The sequence below is a fragment of the Indicator indicator genome, chromosome 27, assembly GCF_027791375.1.
Source record: "Indicator indicator isolate 239-I01 chromosome 27, UM_Iind_1.1, whole genome shotgun sequence".
Taxonomy (NCBI): Eukaryota; Metazoa; Chordata; class Aves; order Piciformes; family Indicatoridae; genus Indicator; species Indicator indicator.
In genome coordinates this window covers 13,067,899-13,094,072 of record NC_072036.1, presented here as the reverse complement: position 1 = coordinate 13,094,072, position 26,174 = coordinate 13,067,899, and the positions used below count along the sequence as shown (strand labels likewise).

General features: G+C 41.3%; 1 protein-coding gene across 1 annotated transcript in view; it reads right to left on the bottom strand.

Annotated features, from left to right (window-relative positions):
* ASCC3 (activating signal cointegrator 1 complex subunit 3) overlaps window positions 1-26,174 on the bottom strand; it is a 139,910-nt gene that overhangs the window by 65,481 nt on the left and 48,255 nt on the right. The window contains exons 13-20 of the mRNA XM_054393057.1: window positions 24,130-24,264; window positions 13,351-13,542; window positions 12,798-13,022; window positions 9,328-9,447; window positions 7,949-8,113; window positions 7,003-7,089; window positions 3,733-3,909; window positions 452-677 (exon numbers count right to left, since the gene is read on the bottom strand). Of these exons, the coding sequence (XP_054249032.1) occupies window positions 452-677; window positions 3,733-3,909; window positions 7,003-7,089; window positions 7,949-8,113; window positions 9,328-9,447; window positions 12,798-13,022; window positions 13,351-13,542; window positions 24,130-24,264 (1,327 nt within the window). The remainder of the gene's footprint in view (window positions 1-451; window positions 678-3,732; window positions 3,910-7,002; window positions 7,090-7,948; window positions 8,114-9,327; window positions 9,448-12,797; window positions 13,023-13,350; window positions 13,543-24,129; window positions 24,265-26,174) is intronic.

Below are 26,174 nucleotides of genomic sequence, written 5' to 3'. Positions count from 1 at the left end.
AATTTCTTTGCTGCAAGAGTGGTCAGGGATTGGAACAGGCTGCCCAGGGAGTGGAGTCACCATCCCTGGAGTTATTCAAGAAACCTGTAGATGTGGCACTTTGGGCCATGGTTTAGTGGCCATGGTGGTGTTGGGCTGATGGTTTGACCCGATGATCTCAGAGGTCTTTCCCAATCAAAACAACTCCATGATTCTATACATAACTACATATCAATGTACACCTCCATCCCACAGATGTTCTGGAGCTGGCAGAACATGGGGTAGACTCACCCTCAAGGCTGTGTCACAGCTTGCTGTGGACCCTGAATAAAGCTTCTGTAGTGGACAGAGCACACCACAGTAATGTGGCTTGCAGACCAAAGTGGGTGTGTGAGTGAATGGCTCAGACTCACTTCTACCTTGCCCATTGATTCCTCATAGTTTAAGCAGCCCAGCACCGCTGATTTCTCACCTATTTCATCTTTCCTCATGTCCTTCATCTTGTCTATGGTGAGATTCTTCTCCTCCAGCTTCGAGAGGACTGATGGTGGCAACACTGAGAACTGCCTCAAGGGGCTGACCCAGCCCCACAGCCTCTTGTCGATGACTTTGCTGAGGTTGAGGAGCCGATAGGTCATGGCAGGCCACCGCTTCCTGAGGGCGATCTCGAAGAGCGCCCGAACAATGCGAGCGGCGTTCTGCAGAGGGGAGAGAAAAGGCAGGGATGTTGTCATCCCCTCAAGTATTCTCTGGAAAATGGAAAGGATCCCACTGACTCTCATCTTTGACAAACCATCCCAACAGATTTTTCTTTTCACATTCCTTTCAAGCACCCTTACCAGCTCTTTCTTTCCATCCCTTGTCTAGTGACAGAACTATATCCTGACTGTTCCTGACCTCGCACTGCTACACTGCAGAAAGGATGGTAGGAAACATGCAGCTAATGAAGCTGTAGTGGCAGCTCTACCATGGAATTCTCATCGTGGTGGCACCAACATCAGGGAGCTCTACATGTATTGTGCCTTCTCACATGCAGGACGAGAGGAAACAGGATCAAGTTGTGTCAAGGGAGGTTCAGAGTGGGTACTGGGAAAGATTTCTTCACAGAAAGGTTTCTCAGGCACTGGAGCAGGCTGCACAGGGAGGTGGTGGAGTCACCATCCCTGGAGGTACATAACAAACACACGGATGTGATGCTGAGGGAAGTGGTTCAGTGGTAGTGGCTTAGCAGTAGCAGTGGGATTGTGAGCTCTAGGTGAACAGTTGGACTTGATCTCAGAGGTGTCTTCCAACCTCAAGAGTGCTGTGGTTCTAGGATTCAATCCCTTCTGAAACAAATTCATTTGCTGTACTTAGTATCTCCCTGCTTCTGCCCCTCTAGAACACACACCTGCAGACAATTCAAGTTTTATTTTTTCCCTTCAGCTGTGCTCCCACAACAGCATCCCATTTACCTCTGAATTCCACAGCATTTGCACAGAAGTTTCACAGCAGTGACTGTTTTTGAACATGTTACTCTCTTCTGAGACCAGCATCCAAGCAAACTGCATAAATCTGCTTTGGACTTAGAAAATTCATCACAGATTCACAGAATGGTTCTGGCTGGAACAGACCTTTAAGGTCATTGGGTCCAACCATTAACCCAACTCTGCCAGGTCACTACTAAACATGGTCCTCAGCACCACATCTCCACAGCTCTGAAAGCCCTCCCGTGATGGAGATTCCACCACTGCCATTGGCAGCCTGGGCCTGGCCTGGCCAGCCCTCAAGGGGAAGAAACTTGCTTCATGTCCAAACTGAACCTCCCCTGGGGCAACTTGAGGCCATTTCAGTTATTAACATAAGCCTGAACGAGGTCAGTCCTACCCAGAAAACCTAAGTTGTAATATTTTTTTTGTAAAGTTACCAAGCTCCAGTATGAAATTGTGGGGGGTTGATGTGTTTTTTGGTGGTATTTATGTTTTAACTCTGCCTGGATTAGCAGTTCTGTTCTTGATTCATTGAACAGAACGCAATCATCCTCTGCTTGGCTCTGCCATGCCAACAGGAACAAGAAAATAGAAAATGATTTAGTTGTGATAGGAAGCATATGTCCCTGAAGAAGCACATTTCTTTGACTTGGACAAGATGAATTGTTTTCTTAATAGTCACTATCCAATTAAAAAGAGAAAATCACAATCTGTACCACCAGTTCCACATGTACAATTTGTGAGGATCTGAGAAGAAGGCCATGTTGCCTCACTAAAAAATGAGACAGTCAAATAAAAGCAATTCTCTTGAAAGCAGAGATTAAAAGAATCACACTGAAAATGATCTTGCTGTGCGAGTACCACAGTTTTTTATGATGTGCATAATGATTTCAGAATTCCCTCCTTTCTACCCAGGCACGCTATGAAATGCAAACACTTCTCCAGAAGATGATGTTAGGATGAAAATCTTGCTAGAGGATCTCCATGCTTTGGAATATTTAACTCTCAGCTGTACCAGCAGCTAAATGCAATTTCACAACCGGTTATTTCCAAAAGAAAGAATTTGGGAAGGGTGAGACAAAAATGTTGCAAGTTGCTGATTTTAAAAAAGAAAAAAGGAAAAAAAACCCCAACCAACCAAACCCAAAACCCAGAAACAAAACAAACAAACCCAAACAAAAACCCCAACAAAATTTCAAAGAGAAAAAAAAAAGGGGAGGCATAGGACAGGCAAAATCTAGCAATAGGACAAGGAGGAATGGTTTGAAGCTGAGGGAGAGCAGGGTTAGACTGGAGCTAAGGAAGAAGTTCTTCAGTAGGAGGGTGGTGAGACTCTGGAATAGGCTGCCCAGAGAGGTTATGGATGCTCCTCTCTGGGGGTGTTCAAGGCCAGCTCGGATGAAGCCTTGAGCAACCTGGGCTGGTGGGAGGTGTCCCTCCCCATGGAAAGGGGTTGGAAGTAGATTATCTTTAAGGGTCCCTTCAAACCCAACCCATTCTATGAATGTATGAATTAAACATTCTATATAACTATCAGCCCCTCAGGTATCAAATCACACCAACAAACATATGTGATTATGTTTAGCAATAATAGCCCATCTTTGTGGTGTAAAGCAAGGTGTGTCAGTAGAACAGAAATTAGTTACCTGAAAAAAACACAAATTAGTTAAGTAAATAAAACACAAATTAGTTAAGTGAATAAAACACAAATTAGTTAAGTGAATAAAACACAAATTAGTTAAGTGAATAAAAGAGAAATTAGTTAAGTGAATAAAACAAATTATTTATGTGAACAAAACACAAATTAGTTACGTGAATAAAACACAAATTAGTTACGTGAATAGAACATAGAATTGTGTTTTGCAGGATGAATCATGAAAGTACACAAAACCATAAAACCAGAGTGCAAGTTTTCCAGAAATAGAATTTTTCTGTGCAATCACAGTTAGAATTAATAAATATAATAATGTTATAATATATAAATATATATAATAAATATGAATATGAATAAATATTAATAAATATAATGGGGCAATACAATCAAAAAGTACATTTATAATTAATAAAAAATGCAGTAGGTAGGATTTTCTACACCTTTTCTACTAAAACATGATGCCACATGTGCACACACACAAGGCTCTTATTTTTAACTGTAGGTGAATTAAAATGTACAAAAAAAAAAACAAACCCCAAAACCCTGCAGATCAAGGCCTGCTTACAAAACATCCTGGAGTGTGAATACAGCAGAAGGCAGCAAGGAATATGTAAAAGCCACCAGCTTTACCTGTGCAACATATGCAGAATCTGAAATAAGGGAGAAGCTGTCCATCTCCCCTCTGCTAATATATGTCTGAAGGAGGATATTAATCTTTCCATAATTGTTTTCCACACCTCCTGGAGCAGGAAGTTCACAGAAATCATTCAGTAAGGTATCCAGTTCTTCTATTTCTTCTTCTCTCACCTACAACACAATTATACATTATGAAGAGGCTGGAGCAATTTGGTCACAATTTGGACACTGACATCAAATTTCCCTTCTGACATAGTTACATTATTTGAAAATGGAGTCTCTTGTTTTAAGGAAAAAAAAATAAAGAAGAAGAAAAAAAAGCTTCAAACCCACATCTTCCATGGTGTAGCTAATAGATCATAATTGAAACTATCTCAATAGTCACACAATTACATTTTATTATTCATCACCATCTATTAAGGTTGCCATTGACACACCAAAATTTGATATGCCACAAAAATTGAATCTTCTGACCCTACCATCCTTCATCTGATGAGATTTCATTTTTTATTTGACCAGAGTGAAACCTCTGTCCATCTGGATTAGGGTAATCTTGAATTAACATTAAATGTGCTCATTATAGTTCCAGAGTTTGCATGTGGCATAATACATTTTTAACTCAAAACTCTGAAGTACTCTGATTCCTGATATTAAAATTTTCACTGTTAATAAGATTAAGTCTTAATATGAGTAAAGAAATATTCATATCTCTGGTTTGAATAATGCATAACATTTCACATCCTAACTGATGACCCTTACATGGCAAACCCAGCATAAATCTACATATTCTTTGATTTACTGATAGTCTGTAAGTGTAAAATTTATTTAAAGAGGGTAAATGTTTGGTCCCTGCAGGGAGCCAGCTGAAAGGAATTTTCATGTGGACCTTACTACCTGACATACAAAAGGCCCTAAGACAACTGAGTGAAAAACCCCAATTCTACAGCTACTGGTCCTACAGGAAAGAAGATGAAGGACACAGCTCTGGTTTCAGAGGAATATTTTGCTCTGCTCACAGCAGCATTTTGGATATTTTTTTCTGCTCTTGCATAGCACAGAAGAGATCAAATCCAGATCTAGATTTAACAGAACAGAATCAAAGAACTATTACGGTTGGAAAAGACCTTTGAGTCCAACTGTGACTTAGCTATCTCAAAACACAGAATTTCTAAAGGCATCATGGAGCCATGATTCATATTTACAATCTGTAAACAAGGTTCATATTTGCAATCTGTAGCTTCACATTTACTATTTTTAGGTTCATATTCACAACCTGTAGCTTCACATTTACTATTTTTAGGTTCATATTCACAACCTGTAGGTTCACATTCACTATTTTTAGGTTCATATTTGCAATCTGTAGGTTTACATTCACTATTTTTAGGTTCATATTTGCAATCTGTAGGTTCACATTTACAATCTGTGGGTTCATGCTTACTATTTTCAGGTTCATATTTAAAAATGTGTAGCTTCATATTTACAATTTCTAAATTCCTATTTGCAATTTGTATCCCAGAGAGGTAAAGCCTGACTCATTCTTGTGAAAAACAGTTCCTAGTTGTAACATTCAGAGCTGCCCAGCAAAGGAATCACAAAGAACCAGGAATGATTGTGCACTGATGCCCCACCATACAAATCTGAGAAAGCAAACTAGGAGAACTGTGCTTTAGTCAAGGAACAGCACTGCTAACTTTAAATACAGAATCTTATTCCATCATATTTTCCATATGCTTCCTAAATTTAGCAAAGCAACAGCATTATCATAAAAATCCTTCTAGCTTGGGAAACATTGCATGTATCACAGTGAAACCTCACTGCCTCTTATCTTCTGTCATAGAAGAGATTACAGCAAACTGGGATAAAGGGATGGAAGTCCCCAGCCAGCGTGAGCAAATCAGTCAGGATGTCGATGGTGAGCAATTCGCACTGCCAGCTCACAGAGCCAGGTGAACAAGAGCCAGCTCTGCTCTGGAAGTTGTGTAATTGTGGTAAAACGGCAATGAGCCCCAGCTAATAAAGCCTGTGGAGTCTGGCTCACACTTCTGTGAGATGGCAGCCTGGGCAAACAAGCTCCTGCTGCCTTGCAGCGCGTGCATCGTCCTGTGCCCGACCCACATGGGAGGCAAAAAGGAGGTTGGAACTGAGGTGAGTATGAGAGTGCAGGAATCTTCCAGCCTGCATGACAAAATCTGTTGCAACTTTCTGGATTTCCAAGTTGAAAACAGTTTATCAGAATTGATCATTCTGCTCATCTTTCTAGATCTCAAAGCTGAACATAATTTATCAAAACAGAATTTAATTTATTTTCACAGCTGGCCTTGATGATCTTTTGAAAGTGAAACAATTCTATGGTTCTCTGATTCTATCATTCTGCTAATAAGTTGAAAATAATTTATCCTTCTGCTAATCCTTCTAGATTTCAAAGCTGAAAATAATTGATCAGAATGTATCAAATCAGAATTGAATTTAATTTGACAGTTTGACTCAATGCTCTTAGAGGTCTTTTCCAACTGAAACAATCCTATGGTTCTCTGATTCTATCATTCTGCTAATCCCTCTAGATTTCATAGCTGAAAATAATTCATCCTTCTAGATTTCCAAATTGAAAATAGTTTATCCTTCTGCTAATCTTTCCAGATTTCAAAGCTGAAAATAATTGATCAGAACTCATCGAATCAGAATTTAATTTGACAGTTGGACTTGATGATCTTAGAGGTCTTTTCCAACCAGAACAATTCTGTGGTTCTCTAATTTTGTCCTTTTTTAACCTTTCTAGATTTCAAAGCTGGAAATAATTGATCAGAATTTATCCTTCTGCTAGTGTCATTTTGTTCCTGGCATCAAGTATGTCACAGAATTAACTTCAGTGAGTCCTGCTGCGTTTCTGCTAAAACAAATTGCTCAGGGAGACAGCTAATAATGGTTTAAACTTCAAACAGGAAAAAACTGCTGCATGCCTGGCTGCACCAATCTAATGGACACTCATCTTCACCTGGTAATAATTGAGGAGCTGGAAAGTTCTTAAAAGCATTTAAAAGGAATTCATAAAGATCCATAACTAGTTATTAAATGTGCACTGTAGTTCAGGCTGAGCTACACATAAATCTGAGGGAGTGCCTATTACAGCTCTGGGCAATTATGGCTGCTGAGGAAACATTGTCTAATAGTGCTTCATATTTAAGAGAACTTGACTCTGTGGTCACTATTTGTGGAGTAAAATGTTTAGTTCTGAGACATTCTTTGTGTGAAAGGATAAAACTTTACCTTTATCTGTTCAAATTCTTCGGCTTTTGATACTATAGCAAGAATATCACCTTCTGTTTTGTGTGCATCAAACAATTCATTGAAGGTCTAGTAAAAACAAAATTAATTGACACAGAAAATAAATGTAACAACAGCACAAAAGAAAGAAATATTAACCAAGATTTTAGAAGGCACATAAGCTTCAAATATAATTAAGTTATTGAAAGACCAGAGCAATGCAGTTTAAACAGGAATGATTTCCAGAATGACTTCTCAGCCCTGGCAGAAAATCAGTCTCCTGAAACCTGGGCATCTCAAACCAAGAACCATGCAGTCCACAGCCCTTTCAAAAACAGTTTAGGACATATCTGAGTGAATAAATATGTGACACTCATTAGACAGAGTGACAGCAAGCAGCCAAAAATTCTTAATGTTGAGTCTTCACCTTTTATTCAAGAAAAATACTTACTTCCTACAAAAGGCAGATTTGAAGATTAGTATGTGCATTAAATCAAGCTTCCAATACCCCTAAATTTTGCTCTCCTTACAGCACAATCTGATCACAGTGCCAAAAGCTGTTTAAGGTTGGCAGCCCGCTAGGATTTTTGCACAGAAAAACTTATCTCTTATCAGACTCCGTGGCTGAATGCGTTAACATGTACCAATGGCTGCACACACTGCTGATAGCAAAATGTTTCTTATAACACACCTAAAAGAAGGCAGAGACTATAGAAATCTCCAATCTCACTCACACAAAGCCTAAGTTTTCAGTATTGCTTTATGCATCCTTTCCTTTCCCCATTTCCTCTCTCTCCCCATTCCGGCAAACACGATTTGAAAAGTTATTGAACAAATCAGCTACATATTCTACAATATCTTAGAACTATTTTAAGTCTGGGTTCAAAAAGAAGGGGGGGGGGGGGGAAGGGGGGGAAATCAATCCCAGAACTAGAAGATGCTATTTTACCTCAATAGTATTGTATTTAATATAGTAGTGGCTGGCAGTTCTGCCCAGATCTGTAGAAGAAAAGAAGCCGGTTCGCTCTTCAAAGCGAATCATGCGAGCTTTGTCCAGCTTTCTGCCAACTTCAATTACCAGCTGCTCTCTGTGCTTTTCTAGACTTGGGTCCATCTAGACATGAAACATACAGTTATTTGTATAAAAGAAAGAAAAAAAACCCAAAAAAGGTCTTAAATAAATTGTTTTATTGAGGTAATGCAGCCATGCCAAGCTGGAAATCAAACAAAATGAAGGCAAAATTATTAAGACAAGACTGATGAGGTCTCACTAAATAATAGCTAAATTGACATTAACGACCACAAATGGGCTGTACAGGACTGCTTCTGTGTGGACAGGCTCGACCTTTTGTGCCCTAAAATAACTTTGGAATGTGGTGGGTGCCCATGGAGAGGGAAAGGAGAATGAGTTTGCACCTTCTTGGTCCCACTGAGCAGCTGGGAAGAGCAACCCAGGATGGTTATGCAGATAGATGGATTCTGGATGGGTAACACTGACTGCCAGCCAAAACACAGAGAGAAACTGGCACACTGGAGCATTACCAAGGAAAAATAAGATACCAATTATGAAAATTGGATACCTACAGCCAGAACAGAAGGAACAGAATGGCCTAAGTGAGACAATCTGTGGGTATGCCCTCATCTGGCATGATCCCATCCATACACCGCCTGCAACACTCGGACTTGGAAACGTGAAACTGGCTGATCGAGAAACCAAGGGGCTGGCATTGGTTTGGCTCCTACAGGAATGGCTAACACTTCAAACTGATACAATTTGTTACTGCCTTAACACAAAAAATAGGTATGTCTATGATCAGCACATCCCATCAGAAGTACAAAGCAGGTCAGTGGCAGGAAAAGACAAGTGTTGGCAGTCTCCACTTTCTCTGCTGGTGAAGAGATCTACCTCCCCCCCAAAAAAACAACCAAGGAGAAGGGGAGCAACTCTGAAACATCCTAAACCAAAGCCTTTCAGGGGCAGAGGGAAAGCAAGCAGTTCAAGAATGCTTTATTTTATCATTGCTAAACCAGCCTACAAACCTGAAACACTGACAGCAAGCCAAGCCACAGCACCTGACAATGGATGTTGGCCTTTGGAGGGTAACTCGGGCAGCTAAAATGTATTTTTACGTGAACAGAAGGGGCCTCTTAATTCAGTGTTAAAAATACTCTGCTGCAGAAAAAAATACCTTCTTTTTTCCAAGCACTTTAAAAGAATTGCTGATGTCAGGTTAAGTAGAAATAGCAAATATTTATCCTCACATCAGGGAAGGATTAGAGCCCCAGCACAGGTTACAGGTTCTTTTTTTTCCCCAATGCATTTTATACCTGATAAGCCTTGTGACTGATGCCATACACTAATGGATTTGCTCTCATCCGTACGTAGAGATAAGTGTAACTTATCCACTTTACTGCTTCTTCCACGTTAGTCACTGTGCCAAGAGCAATCTGCAGAGAGGAAAGGAGACAAAATTCAATGTAGGTGTTACAGCTGAACACATCTGGAGTTCAGAGCATTAGGATTAGGTCAAAGGAAGTGTCAGGATGTTTCCAGCTTTTAATACAACCATAGGGTGGTAACTTGAAGCATTTACACACCTTCAGCTTATGGACAGCTACCAGCATGGTTGTGTTCTGTGACATAAGATCAGAGATACCTACTCCACTTGTGGCTTTTACCATTAAAAGGTGACACTGAGAAATTTTGTTATTAAAAAAACCCAGATGGAACAATAGAATTCTTTAGCAAACGTGCTCAGGGTAATTTAAAGAGGAGCAGCTATGAAAAAAAGAAAAAAGAAGAATTCACCAAGGAAAAGAGAAGAATTCACTTAAGGAAAAAGAAGAATTCACCTAGGAAAAGAGAAGAATTCACTTAGGGAAAAAGAATTCACCCAGGGAAAAAGAAGAATTCACCTAGGAAAAAAGAAGAATTCACTTAGAGAAAAAGAAGAATTAACCTAGGAAAAAGAATTCACCTCTACAAAATTTTCATCACCAAGGCCAATTAATTCTGATAATTAACAGAAAAAAAAACCCTCAATATTTATTTTCACAATCATGAAAATATAAAATACTGAAGACAGTGAACTGTAGTAATTAAAAGAAACCCCCCCAAGCAAACAAACAAATAGATATTTTTTCCACAATCACGAAAAGAAAAGAATTTTCTTACTGAGAATGGTGAAATCTAATAATTAAAAAAACAATCCAATATTTCTTTTCACAACCATGAAAATATAAAATTTTCATTACTGAGGACAGTGATGTCTGTTAATTAGAAGAAAAAAAACTCCAACTTTTATTTTCACAATCATGTAAATATAAATTTTCTATTCCTGAGGATGGCAAAGTCCAACAATTACAAGTAAACAAAACAAAACCCCCAAACAAAACAATTTTTTTGGCCTCATTTGCTCAAATACCTAATTATCTTACTTACAAATTAATTATTTTCCAGTTACAAGTAAAACTAAGGAGGAGAAGTAGAAATGTGATCGTGAGCTCCAGAGTGAGCTCTGTGCCTGCAATCCAACCCTGTGATTTCCTTCCTCCCCCAGCTGGCATGAACGTTCCCAGGGACAAAAACGCCACCAAGGCAACTTCTAAACCGTTGCTGCCATCTAGTGCTGAGCGAACCTTCTGCTGGGTTGGCTGAAAACGGAACCTGTGGTGAAACACCACAAATTAGCTTTATTAACAGTAATAATGGAATGAACGACTTAGCAAAGCTAGGAGAGGACCTCTCTTAAGCCCTACGAGAAGTAGTAGTCATAAAAGTCAATAAACAGGCAAGGTTTATTGACTTTTGTATGCAGTAAAAGAAAAGTTCTACATTTGTCAGCACTGCCTCAGCTGTGTGGTAGGTATTTGGCTGATGGTCACATCCAGAGGGTAGTTAGTGGTCAATGGGCTGCTGTCCAGATGGAGCTGGGTGACAAGTGGTGCCCCTCAGGGGTCCGTATGAGGACCAGGGCTGTTCAATACCTTCATCAATGGTATCAACGGTGGGACTGAGTGCACCATCAGCAAGTTTGCAGATGACACCAAGCTGAGTGGTGCTGGCAATGTGCTAGAGGGGTGGATGCCATCCAGAAGGACCTGGACAAGCTGGAGAGGTGAGCTGAAGAGAACCTCATGAGGTTCAATAAAGCAAAGTGCAAGGTCCTGCACCTAGGTCAGGGCAATCCTCGGTATCAGTCCAGGCTGGGGGATGATGACATTGAGAACAGCTCTGCAGAGAACGACTTGGGGGTGCTGTGGGGTGAGAAGCTGGACAGGAGTCAGCAATGGGGCTCAGAAGGCCAACGGCAGCCTGGGTTGCATCAAAAGCAGCATGGCCAGGGATGGAGAGAGGGGATTCTGCCCCTCTGCTCTGCTGAGACCTCACCTGGAGTACTATGGCTAGCTCTGGGACCCCCAACACAAGAGGTACATGGACCTGATGAAGAGGGTTCAGAGGAAGGCCATTATCTGTTAACTCCAAAGAACTTGTCTACAATCTGGACACAGCAGAAGAAGGTGAAGGGAGAAGGGATGAGATTGGTGGTCTCATGCAGGTCCAGCCAGGCCCCAGGGTCCCTAGACATCCAGGGAGAACACTTCAGTTCCCTCCAGCTTGCACTTTGCTCCTTATCCAGATGAACTGCTCAGTCACAGTGTTTTGGAAGGCCTTTGAAGGAGTTCTCTTCTAAGAACCACAACAGATGCCCACTCTTTGAAAGCAAAAATAGATTTGTCCAAACTAAACCAGTCACCACCTCTTACATCCTTGGCCTCATAACAAAATCCTAAGTAAAGGCAAGGAGAAGAACACCCCCTGGGGAGGGTGCACCTAATGTCCAGCACCACAAATCCTCCCAGTTTTGAAGCTCTCAGGGGAAAGCTGTCCCAGCAACAAGCTGGGGTCCAGCTGTGGATGTCAGGGAGGGCTCTATCAGGTGGAAGCAATTAGGAAGGAATGGTGACCTGCATTGTGTGAGCTATTGCTGATAGTTCCCAGAGAAGCTGAAGTTTGTGGGCTAATCAACCCACATCCCCTGCTGCTTATCTTTCTTCCTGTATTTGCAGAAGATACAGCCACAGGTATTTCCTGTTTGCCACCTGGGCTTCTCTCCACTATGGCACCATAACCACAGCTGATTTTATTCCTTTTGACATTCCATTATGCCCAGGGGCACAACTTCAGCAGGAAAGGGCACCTCCATGCCTCTGTTGATCATCACTGACCATTTACCCTTCTTCTGCTCATTTTTAGAAGGTAAAAAAGCCCAAAACAACCCAAACATCAAAACCAAATCTGCAGGAGAAAATTCTTAGTGGATTGAAGTGCCTTGATTTTGGTACCAGCTCAATGAAGCTGGGTGTATTTTAGCTTCTCCCACTCTGCAGCTTCCTCAGAACAGATGCACTGGGACATCAAGGCCAGCCTGCTGTCTCTGAGAGAGGAAATGCTGAGGAGCAGAAGGTGGCACTGAGAAGCAAGCACCATACAGTTTTCTTCCCAAGTTTTTCAACTATTGCATCTCAGAGTCTTTAGCTAAAGGCACTGCCTTTGCACCTGATACCTTCCAACAGATTTTTATTCCATTTTTGTGCAGTTTTTCAACTATTCAGCCTTTTCCCTCACTATAAAGCACTTCTTCCAAACATCCAGTCTCAATCCACCCATAGACACCTACAGACCACCACTAAAGTTCCTGTTTTAGACATTTCAAGTGTCACCATATTGCATTTTGGTTTCAAGTCATCCTAATTCTTCAAAGTTTGCTAGCTTCTCTAAATGGATCACAGCTTACCTCTGCATTTAGGTTGTCAGCAAGGCTTTCAAGGAACTGGCTTTCAATTGGGTTCTGCTGAGTAAGAAGAGTCAGGTAGTGGCTGAGTTTATCGTGAGTTGTAATGATGATGCCCTCTCCAAATTTGTCAAACTGGGGCCGTCCAGCTCGCCCAAATATCTGCATGACATCTAAAATTCCAAGGTCAACAAAGGAGCCTCTTTTTGCAGCATATATTTGTGTTCCCTGGTTGAGGAAAAGTTAATAAAAATTAACATAAATACACATGAATATAATCCTGATGAGCTGAACACCAAAATTAGGCAAATACGGCATGATTTCAGGAGTGTACTTTAACTAATCCTTTCATAATCTTTGATATATTTAAATCTTTACTATACAAACTAGGCTCCCACAGGAGAGAATCAGTTTAATGAGATATAAATAACATTTTGAGTCACTCAGGCATTTCCCCTCCAGGCCCAAACCCTGCAATGAAGATCTTGCTGTCGATGCTTCTTTACAGGTTTCTTCTAAGACACAAACCCAAGTGCAGAGTTCTGGAAGCTCTTACCTTAATCACAACAGCGTGAGCAGGAAGATTGACCCCCCAGGCCAGTGTAGCTGTGCAAACCAAGACTTTGATGTGGCCATTAGAAAACAAGTTCTCCACCAAGCTCCTGTCTTGCCGCAGCATTCCTGCATGATGGATGCTGAATCCATCTGGGAACAGCTCACGCAGCTGCTTGTTTCTGGATCTGTGTACCTGGAATGGTCAAGCACAACAATTCCATTAACTTCTAAATACAGCACAAGAACCTCCATTCACAAAATCTCAGGTCCTCCTCACTACAGCAAAGACATTGAGTTGGTGGAGCATGGCCAGAGAAGGGCAAGGAAGCTGGGGAAGGGTCTGCAGAACAGGGCTGGTGAGGAGCAGCTGAGGGACCTGGGAGTAAAGGAGGCTGAAGGGAAACCTCATTGCTCTCTGGAGCTCCCTGAGAGGAGGCTGGAACCAGGTAGGAATAGGTCTCTTCTCCCTGGTATCAGGTGATAGAAGGAGAGGAAATGGCCTGAAATAGTGCCAGGGGATGGTTAGGTTGGTGATTAGGAACAATTTCTTTGCTACGAGAGTTCTGAGGTCCCCCTGGATTCTTCTCTTCTCCAGGCTGAACAACCCCAGCTCCCTCAGCCTGTCCTCATAGCAGAGGTGCTCCAGCCCTTTATCTTTGTTAGAGATTCTCTACTTTTCTATAGACTGCTGTGGTGGGAGCTACTCTTATGGGAGCTATCCCTCCAATGGAGTTGTTTAGAATCATCATTATTTTCCTTTTTACACCCAATAGTGATTTATTTACATTTTCCTACTTTCTGCCTGAAATCTGTGAAAAATCTTAAAGCCATAGCCTCAAACTACCACAGCTACAAGAGGGATAAGTACCTTTTTTTGACTATCGCTCTATTTTCATCTCTGTATTTTAGAGAGAATTAATTAATATAAATATAGAGAATTAATTATAGCTAAATTAATAATGATAATGTTAAAATAATTATTATTATTACTACTACTATTGTTATTATTCACATTTACTACTACCTGACACACTGGTGCTGAAAGCTGATTTAAGGGATACAGAGTGAGTAAAGCAAAGCAAAGTCTGGTTCACAGCACTGGCATGCTGCCAAACATGAACAATAAATCTCTGCAAACACAGAAATAAATAGGGAGATGGGAATGCAATTATAAAGGAGGACAGGAAAAGAAAAATATTGCAGGAAACCCACATTTCTCAACTTCACAATTATCCAGCTTCTCAAGACCTGATCTTCCCTGCTTTAGCAGCCATTATTTACTATTAATTTAAAGGAAATCAAACTCAGCTTTTAGCCACAGATGATATTTAGGCAAGTTTAATTAATTGCTGTAGTGCTTAAAAAGGAATAAACAAGAAAGTGAGGAAGTGGCAGTGCAGTTCATGGAGCTTTGCTCTTTATGACCTGGCAAATTTTTCATACACAACACAAATGCAGTTAGAGTTTATCAGCAGATCTCACAGAAGACAGGCATGTGGAAAATTCCCTTTGGCCACAAATCTGAGTATAACTGCAGCAGAAATTTGGACTGATCTTGATCACATTCAGGAGGTGGTCTGAGCATTTGACAATGTAGTTAGCTTCTGTCTTAAATAAATCTGCCTAGGAGACAACCATCAGAAGCATCACTTTTTTAGTATATTTTCTCTTTGCTCTCCCCCTTGTCCTGTCACCAGACACCCTCATGAAAAGTCCTTCAGCAGCCTTCCTGGAGGATCCCTTCAAGCATTGGAGGGCAGCTCTAAGGTCCCTCCATATTTCAGTGCTGGAAGACTGCTCACAGCACATCCTTTAGGGGCAATGTATCTGCAAGCAAACCTCAGCTCTTGTGTCAATAAATTGCACAGTTGCTGTCTTAAATCTGGATTGCAATGGCTGCAGAGACACAAACCCAACAATTTGGGAAGAAGGGAAGTGAAACTGTAAGAAGTTTTCTTGTTCTATTACAGACTACAGGGTTTGGCTTCAAGTGTATATGAAATGTCACTGCCTCAGGTGTGCTGAGAAGTTGCTATTCTGAGGTCCAGCCGTGGTCTCCTGAGTAGAATTGATTTTCTTTCCCCTCCCCTATTGCTCAGGAGGGCTGTGGATTGATGACCTGTGCTTCTATTTGTGTGTGCATCTAAACTGGTATGCATTAAATAAATTCCTGCTTTCTCTTGCTGCCACCTATGTTTCTCCTTTAAATGTCTTGAATTTCACACAGCTCTTGATTAAGACACATTAAAAATGTCACAATTAGATGCAGAAAAATGTCAAGCTTAATTTTGATGAGGAGTGAGGGCATACGTGGCAGAAAAGATTTAATCAAGCATTAGGGATTTCAGCTAAAGACTTAAAAACTTTTCACACCTTTCCCTACCCTTTTCTTGAAGCTGTTCCCACAAAGCTCTCTCCACTCACAGACCATAAGCTGCTGCTTTTGGCTGAACTACCAATACCATGTGAAAGAGAACCTGAAGTTTTAAATAGGCTTATAGCTATTTTTTATCTAAAGAATAAATAAAAAACCAGCAATGAAGCCTGACCATGAGAAACAGCTGCTGATAAATTACTTCTTGATGAGTGAAACATCAGTGTTTGCCTCTTCTTTAATCTCTGGCTGCCACACTCATCTAGAACAGACCAGCTCTGAAGCCCTCAGCACAGGAAGGACAAATATATGAAACCCAGAGAAAATCCCAAACCATGAAGATTCACAGATTGCATTGAGTTGGAAGGGACCTTCAAAGGTCATCATGCCCAAGCCCCTGCAGTCATCAGGGAGACCCGCAGCTAGCGCAGGCTGCCCAGGGACACATCCAGTCTGATCTTGAATGTCTCCAGGGATGGGACCTCAACCACATCCCTGAGTAGCCTGTTCCAGTATTTCACCACTCTCATTGTGCAGAATTTCCTCCTGATGTCCAACCTAAATCTCCCCTGCTCCAGTTTGAAGATGAGCAGTTTCACTAACCAGAGTTTGTGAAAGAAGCTGAATGTGAAGAGATACAGATTGGAGTCTAAAGGGAGAAAAAAGGAACACATTTGAGCAGTGATGGTTTTAACTGAGGACTCTCTTCTTATCAATTAGAACTTTTATTTGTACTATTCAACTTCCACTTTCTGCATAATAACTAAGCCATCAGCAGCTGTTTCTAGGACAGGGATGAAGTGGCATGGTACGTGCTAGCAGGAAGATTAAATTATTATTTTATTACAGAAGCAAAGAACTAACTCTGAAAGAAATCTCCCCTGTAGGATTTAAAAGCTGCCTGCACTGCTGTGATGGATAGATCCTCAATAATCAATCCTGATCTTGTAGTATCTTTCACACTGCTTAAGAAACAGCATTCTCTGGGGTGAGGACGGGCAGACACTGCAACAGGTTGCCCAGGGAGGCTGTGGCTGCCCCCTCCCTGGAGGTGTTCAAGGTCAGGCTGGATGAGGCTTTGAGCAACCTGGGCTGGAGGGAGGTGTCCCTGCCTATGGGACTAGGTGATCTTTAAGGTCCCTTCCAACCCACACCATTCTAGGATACTATGATTCCATAGATCTATAAAATGGAAAATTCTTAGTACTTAGTACACATGTAGCAATACACTAGATCCTGTACAAACAGCTTGTTTTGAAGCTCTTCTGTAAAGCTGTAAATCAGCCACTTTTCAGAAGACCCCCAACAGTCCAACACCTTGGGTTCAGGCAGTGCTCCTATGCCCTCACGTCACCTCCCTGGGAACAGCAGCATCACCTTCACTGACTGTTCACCCTGCAGCTGGTTCCCGTGAAGGATCCCAAGACAAGCAAGATCTCTCCCCAACCAAGATGACTTGGATGTCCTAGCAGATCATTTCTGGATGGATGCAGGCTGGCCAATATGCTGTTCTACATAATGAGTATGCATGCTCATGCTTTACTTCTTCACTACATCAAGCATGTATCTCTTAACTTTGGAGAGTCATCCTGCAGTAATATCTCTGTCCAACACTTATTCTTTTGCTGGGTTATAATTAGTAGGTACCTGGCAAGACTGTATTTGAAGAAGGTAATTCTAGCAAACAAATGTGAATCAGTTTGAATTTCTCCTGGAAGAGTCAATAATCTAATTGTCTCCCTCTGGAGATTTAAGTTCACTGCATTAAAGTTAGAATTGTTTAAACCTATGAGTTATTGATCTGATCAATTTACTGGAATCACCTCAGTAAGTTCTGTAAAGCACTCTAAAAATCCCCCTGAAGGAGAAAGGAAGGAGAGCAGAGTGCCTGCTTTGCTTAGATGTCTTCCTCCATGGGTGTGAAGAGAACAACTCTTGGAGTGCAATCATCTGGAGGACATAATTCAGGACTAATTTTCTCTTTCCTAATCCTTGTTTTCTTCTGAACTTTCTCCTCTCTGTGTGTATGCAGATTTCTACTGAGCGAGGGTTTCCTGTGCAATTAATTTGTAACAAACTCTCTGTAATACATTTATAGAGATCTGAGAAAAAATATTGCATTGATGTTAATTCATCCATCTGCTTTGTCTGGGAGTTGTAAACTAGGTTAGGAATCTGCTGTAACTGAGGAGCTTGCTGTTGTGGAGGTACTGCAATTCAGGTGCCTTTGCTTTAAAGCAGGCTAAATAGGTTCTTCGTTGAGCTAACTTGAAATGTCTAACCCACAGAGCTGACAGATCTCAGAGGGAGTGTAAGAAAATATCCCACACATCAAACACACCCTGGAGAACAGATCAGCTGGATGGGAAGAAGCAAGGAGCTTGTTACTTTCTCACTTCATGCAGTGCAGAGCAGGTGAGAGCAGAGCTGCTGTGCTGCTTCCACAGCTCCTCTCCAGCCCTGCTTCATTTCCATTTTTCATACTCTGTGTGCTTATCATGTACACATTAGTGCTAATGACTGTTCAAAAGTGTTAGATGCCACACTGTGAGCTTCATTTTCTTTAATCTTTTAATTATATTAACAGTCTGTCCTCTGTAGAATTAATAATCATATCTATTCAAATCGTTACATCCTTCATGCATTTTCGCTCCTTAGAAATGTTTTTCATCTCACAACTCTGCCTTCAAGAGCAGCTTAACCTCAAGAGGATTTGCAGAATTCTCTACCTCAGAGTTGAACTCCTATCTGTAAGGATGCATTTGTTGGAGTGGTTGGACTTGATGATATTAAAGGGCTTTTCCAACCTTAATGATAGTCTGATTCTATAACATCAGGACATGGTCTAGTGGTCATGGAGGTGTTGGGTAGAAGGTTGGACTTCCGGATCTAACAGGAAAGCAAACAGCAAAGTGCCAACACCTGCCTTAAAATTAGCATATCTATATAATTCACCACGTGAAGTATTGATGTTTTAAACCTGACTACCTTTATAGCGTTTGAAAAGACAAAAACCCCTAAAGTTGAAGTAAAACACATATAAAACCTGAAGTTTTTTCCCCTTTTTTAAGAATGAAAGCTAATACCATGTAAAATAGTTCTTTAACTATTGATTTAACTAAGTGATTACTATGGCAATCACTTCCAAGATACACAAAAAAGCAGAGCCCTGGAGCTGGCAGCCCAGAGAGGTTGTGGAATCTCCTTACTACACACATAATTTATCCATCTTGCATTTTATGCTATCATCCATTAAGGCATGCAAGAAGAGAAGAGGAAAGAAAGAAGGCAATAAGAAAATATCATCTCAGAAATGTCTAAGAATGCAAAGAAGCCGCCTTTCAGGGGAAGAAGAGAGCTGCACTCCAGGCTAGGTGTCTGGAAGCAGAGTGCATTTATGTGTTTACTTTCCACTCTTAATGTTCAAAATGCTCTGAAGGGAGACAACGAAAAAGGACCTTTCACCTACCATAAACTCACCACCACACATCTGCATTAAACAGTAAGGCCACAGGGGGGCGCTCAATACACAGCATTGAAAACTAGAACTCTGAAAAGGAAATCCAAACTAATCTCAGCTAGCTGGATTTGCTTAAAACTGTAAACCCCCCTGCCATGGACACCTCCCACCAGCCCAGGCTGCTCAAGGCCTCGATCAGCCTGAACACCTCCAGGGAGAGGGAATCCACAACCTCCCTGGGCAGCCTGTTGCAGTGTCTCCCCAGCCTCACTGGAAAGCATCCTGTATTCTTTGGCTATATTGATCATTTATCCTGTTTCATCTATCCTGAGCATCACCTTGATATGCAACAATGCTTAGTTTTGTCCTGTTTATCACTGGAGAGCTGCCTCATGAATCTTTGTTCTACTTCCAGAAGCTGCACTGTGTCAGTAAGAGGACTCCTAGGAGCAAAATGGGTCAGCAAACCTTTCTCTAGTTTTCTTTCTAGGACAGTTTAGTTTTTTTTCCTAGAACCATCCCTGAGGTTGCAAACACAGCTGACAGGAGTGCTGACAGGAGCTACAGAGAGGCACTTTATGCTTTTGTACACAACTTTTCATCAATTTCAGAGTTATTCAGGTTAAAATTGGTAGTGGAAAATCGGTAATGGATTTCATCACTGTAAATGTAAGATTTAATGCCTTCCTTTACTAATCCTCCATGGAAATGCTCTGATAAACTGTAGGATAATACATTGCTTATAGCATCCCCTTTTCATTGCTGACAAAGTTTCCTATTAAATACTAAATGTGCTTAGCAAGATGACTTGGAACTCTTGTCATCTTTATAATATGATTAAGTTTTTGCCTTAAATGAAGTCTCCTGTAGCCTGCTGCAAAGGCAGTGCAAGATTTACATTCAGTCACTTCAGACCTTACGGTAAATACAGCTCTTTAAAGTGTCCTCTCTACCTGTGCTTGGAAATATAGAACCTGAAATTCAAAGTAGTATCTTCCAGGTTGTAAGGGAAAGAGATCATATGGAGGGTTTTAAAGTGGTTGGTCCTTGCAGGCCATCACAGGACACCCTTTGTAGGTGCCTTTCCTGCAGTAAAATTCAGGACAAAACCTGCCGTTCAGCTTTTGATGTCTTTCCTTCTAAACATATTTCCTGTGCTCCCTAAGGATTCCTGTGAATTTATGAAACCAGTAGATGGGTAGGAAATATTTAGACTGTGAATTTTTTTAAATTGAAGGTTTTGACCTGGCATGATTGAAAAATAAATGTTCATAAACACCTGATTCGATAGAAAACATCACTGTGGTATGGGAAACTGCCTCACGGCCTCAGTCTTTAAAAAAAGGATTAGGATGAGGAGCCAGGGATTTGGGCTGGAAGTGAGGAGACAGACTGGAGATTAGGAAGAAATTCTTGAGAGTGAGGGTGGGGAGACACTCGAACAGGTTGCCCAGGGAGGCTGTGGATGTTCCCTTCTTGGAAGTGCTCAAGGCCAGGCTGGATGAGGCTTTGAGCAACCTGGGCTGGTGGGAGGTGTCCCTGCGCGTGGCAGGGGCTTGGAACTGGATGATCTTGAATGTCCCTTCCAACCCAAACCATCCTATGATTCTACAGAAGCATTCTATGATTCAAATAATTCTATAATTCTAGGATCAAGCCCATAAATGAAGGGAAAAAACTCCATTTTGTTTTTCTCAGGACAGCAGAAGACTATTACTGATCACCTCCGTGCTGTAACTATCAGAGCTTGAGAGACAAGCCAGGAAACCTGAAATCATAGAATGGTTTGGGTTGCAAGAGACCTCCAAAGCTCATCCAGTCCAACCCCACTGCAGTCAGCAGGGACATCCTTCACTAGAGCAGGTTGCTCAGAGCCTTGTCCAGCCTCACCTTGAGTATCTCCAGGGACGGGGCCTCAACCACCTCCCTGGGCAACCTGTTCGAGTGTTCCACCACCCTCATGGTAAAGAATTCATTCCCAACATCCAATCTAAATCCTAGGATCAGAGAGTGATTTTCAGAAGGACACTTGATAACAGCATTGAATCTACCCTATCTATTTCTTACATTCTGATTCACAACAGAAAGCCAGCCCATGCCAGCACACGGGGTGCAGCAGTGCACACAGCTACAAACACAACACAGAGCTACACTTCTGAAGCTGTGCACTTACAATTTCTAGAGTGATACTTAAAAGAGAAGCTATTGTAATAACAGAAATATGCATCAAGCTTCAAATACTTTCCCCTTTTAAAAGTCAGGAGAAGTAAAAGCAGAATAAAAGCACCGTTTCTGTCAGCTTCTGATTTCCCTTAAGGCTGAGGTTAACTCTAATCTATAGCAATTCTGCTAAAAAACCTGAAAGCAACTTTTTGTCTGTTGTTGACAACATATTTCTCTGTCAATAAACCAAAATGGACATTTAAGTAACTCCTAAATTCCACAGCTCATTAAAACTGTAGGATCCCTCTGTACAGAGCACAGCTTCCTCCAACCTATCAATTGGTAGGACCACATCATCTCATCAAGTTGGTCTCAGACCTTAAAAGCAGGACTCCTGTAAGAAAATATCCCAGGGGAGAAATTTAAAGAGCTTCAATCGCTTCTCCCACAGATAATTAGAAAAGCTTTTGCAGAAGTAAAAATAAAAAAAAAATTAAAAAAAGTAATTATAAACCAAAGAGGGAACTTCAATATATGTTTGACATCTAATATAGGCTAATGTATTTGAGTTTATGGCCTTATTTTATTGGGAGAGGGTTTTTAAGGGCAGCTCAAATATTAGATGTGTCACTAGGAAAACAAAAAAATAAAATGAGCATTTGCTCTGGAATAATTAAATGTCAAACAAATGATTACACAGCAAATATTTGATGAATGTTCCCTAAAAAATCATTCCTGTTCATTAAAAAAAATAAAAATAAAATAGAATTGACAGATAATTAAGAGGATTAGTAAAATTGCTTTCACAATTTACAGGCCAGCAAAGAATCCAATGCTTTTAACTGCTCCTGTTTTTCATCCTGTGTGTTCAAGTAGCTTTCACTTACACTTGCTATTTCTAGACTGGAATGTGGTTTATTTGGCCTTTCCTCATTCCTGTATTGTTATTATTCATCCATTCATTCTTTTATTTATATTGTATTTCTGTTTTATTTTAATTTTACTCAAAATTTTATTTATGTGATTTTATTTTATTCTTTATTTATTACTGTTTTATTTGGGCATTGCTTATCTTCTGGAGCACCTCTGCTGTGAGGACAGGCTGAGAGACCTGGGGATGTTCAGCCTGGAGAAGAGAAGACTCCAGGGGAACCTTAGAGCTGCCTTCCAGTACATGAAAGTGATCTACAGGAAGGCTGCAGAGGGACTTCTCGTGAGGGTGTCTAGAGACGGGACAAGGGGGATGGTTTGAAGCTGAGGCAGAGCAGGTTTAGACTGGAGCTGAGGAAGAAGTTCTTCAGCATGAAGGTGGTGAGACTCTGGAACAGGCTGGCCAGGGAGGTTGTGGCTACCTCCTCCCTGGGGGTGTTCAAGGCCAGGCTGGATGAGGCCCTGAGCAACCCTGGATGATGTCCCTGCCCATGGCAGGGAGGTTGGAGTAGATGATCTCTGAGGTCCCTTCCAACTTGAGCTACTCTATGCTGATTCTCCAAGTCACAGACTGGATTTCTGATGTTTCTAAACAACTTCTTCATCAATTACAGCAAACACTGTACAGAGATTACATAACACTGACTGGTGTACATTGTCAAGATTATTCTCTGCCAGGCATTGCTAAATTCCACATCAGAGGAGATGGCAAGACTCAAATGGCCTTCAGTCTGAGAATTTTGGGAACTGTGCCAGTAAACATCCCTTCATAGGAGATAGCTCTTGTCAGACAAACATGATATTGCATTATGAAGCTCAAATTAATCACTCTGCATCACCCAGCATTGATCTAATGCAGTTAGACTTCTGTCAGAAATGTCATTTATGTGTAAGGGCACTGGGAATTTAGTACTATGCAAGATGAATTGCACTTATTAAGGAGATTAAAATTAGGCAACAATGGTCAAATAAATTAATTGTATCTATAAACTTCAGCCTGACAGAATGCCTAATGATGTTCTCCAGAGATCCAATCTGATCCATGGATATTTCATACTTGTACTGGTGACCCAAAATGTAGTATGATCATGGTGATTAAAGGTGCAGTTTGGAAAGCAGAAGCACTCTGAAGGAACAGTGAATGCAAGGACAGATCATTTCCACAGTGCCATGGGGCTCACCTACAGGTGACAAAGAACCTAGGCTGTGTTTTGAGAATGGGTTTTAAAAGGAGCCCTGCAGAGCTCTTACAAGCCATGTGTCTGATCAGGTTACTCTTCAATGTACTACATAAAATGTATCTGATTTATAACGAGGCACAAGAACTGCTGTGCCAGGTCAGACTGAAAGTCTGTCTATGAACTAGTCTCTTTGAACAGCAAATCAGAATCCCAGAATACCAGGCTGGAAAGGATGCTCAGGATCATCTGGTCCAACTTTTCTAGGTGATAGTGGAGTTGGAATGAGCTGGCCCAGCACCCTGACAAACTGCCCAGTGGAGGGGAATCCATCACTTCCCTTGGGAGATGAGTCCAACATTTGATTGTTCTCATGGGGAAACATTTCCTTCTGGTGTCCAAGGGGAATCTCCCCAGCAGTAACTTGTCCCCATCACCCCTTGTCTCCTTATATAAAGACAGTCTCCACCTTCTTGGTAGCTACCCTTTCTGTACTGGTCTAAGATGACCTTTGAGGGTCCCTTCCAAACCCATGCAATGTGTGAAAAAGAAGGCCTGCCAGCATCAGACTTCTGCCAGTACCTCCTAGGAAGACATCTACTCACATCTTGGATTGTCTCATAAATACACCAATTCTAGGGTTGTAAAGACTGCCAACAGAAATGCTTCATTTACCTGTTTTTCAGCTTGTCCATAATCTGATCCTTGGGGGGACAAGAAGTGACAGATGTGACCATTGTTTTTTGCCTTTTCTCGAAGACTCATAGCAGTTTTCACTGTGGCATTTCTAGCATGAACAAACACCATCACCTTCAGAGAGAAAGGAAGGAAGAGGGCTGCTGAGAAACAACAAAACTCTTAACCAAATCATGAAAGCAATTACAAAATATTCCCTGTAGGAATGGAAAAAAAAACCAGTTAGTGGATGACACACTGATGGAAACTTCTGTGGCTTTAGGGGAACTGAAAGGTAGTCCTTCTGTAATTCTTTAGCCTTTAAAAGAGGGGACAGCTGCTGGCAATAAATAACAGTTTTCACAAAGTAAGGAGATAAGCACTGATGTAAACAGTTGTGCTACTTGACACATCCTAAGTGATCTGGAAAACAAATAGCGAGGTGCTGAGCGTCCTGGTGGTACAACTTGGCTGCGTGAGACAAAACCGCCTGTAGAGAACCTCAGGAGGATATTGCAGACACAAACCACTGGCCAATAAAGAGAAGAAGGAAATTAAGCACCAACTAATGCAAAACACACATGGGGAGATAAATTTTGAGCTAAGGGATATGCCCACTCCCTGGAGGCATTGGAGGCCAGGCTGGATGAGGCCTTGAGCAACCTGGGCTAGTGGGAGGTGTCCCTGCACATGGCAGGCAAGCTGGAACTAGATGATCTCTAAGGTCCCTTCCAACCCAAAGCATTCTGTGATTCTGGGTGCTAAACCATGTACTCAGTAGGGTACTTTAGAAACACTGTGGGCATCTCCCTGAAAATATCAACTAAGAGCTGAGTGCTTTGGAAATACAGCTGGCTGTCACCCAACCAACCCCACTGTCACCTATTTATGCTTATTGTCATCACATACAGGATCTGAAGCAATGAGAGGTTAATATCTATTATTGGGGCATTGAAACAGGCTGCCCAGGGAGGTGGTGGAGTCACCATCTCTGGAGGTGATAAAAAAATGAGTAGATGTGGCACTTTGGGACGTATTTTAGTGGTCATGGAGGTGTTGGGCAGAAGGTTAGACTTGATCTTAGAGGTCTTTTCCAACCTTAATGATTCTGTGATTCTTTTAGACCTGTACCTGAAGCAATTTAAACTGATACCAACATTCCCTGATAGATGTAGAAAGGGCAAAGTGTTTAACCACCACTCAACTGCAGTGCAATAGGAGTTCTGAATCTCTTAACCACATGCTGCTGGATGAGGTACACTATGGGAAAGGCTCTGCATTGTGCCCCTAAGCACTTGGTGTTGCCCAGGATTTGCTTTGGCTTTGGCCAAAGTGTGCTATAAACATCACTTCACACAGGAAAAATACCAGGACAGGTTTCATTACCAAGGTACTAAGTTGCTGAGAGAGGTCTGAAGAAAATACTGTTTTATTAAATCTTATCTTATGGCTCAGCCACAAAGGCATTGTCACACTTGCAGTAACTAAGCTTATTAAACTTTTATCTTCACACAGCTCCTGCAACTAAATAACAGCTGGAAAAGTGATAATAAAGAAATTTAATCCATCATTTCTACAGATGAAATTAATATCTGTCAAATTCTCTTCTGACAATTTACTCTAATAGAGTTAACAGAACTGCTCAGTGCTCCTTTCTTGGTTTAAGAGAGTAAGGAAATCAAGATGACACTTCTCAGCACTGCAAAGTTCAAGGCAATTACTGCAAACAGAGAACAATCACAGACAAAGTGAATGCTTTATGTGCAATATACAGCACAGAGCCAGTTCTGACTAGAGAAATCCAGGTGTAATCTGTTTCTGTCTGATTTGTGATATCAAAACCTCCAGATTTAAAAGAAGAAAGCATTAAAAAATTCTCTTCCAGGATCTGGCAGAAAACCTCCTAATGAAGATCCACATTGTTAGTAACCCTGCAAAAAGAGCACCCTTACCTAAAAAAACCCACCTGGAAACCTTTGGGACATTTTCTGATCTTACTTCTTCTGTCATGCTAAGAAGTTTCAATAGGAAAACCCTGGGAAACT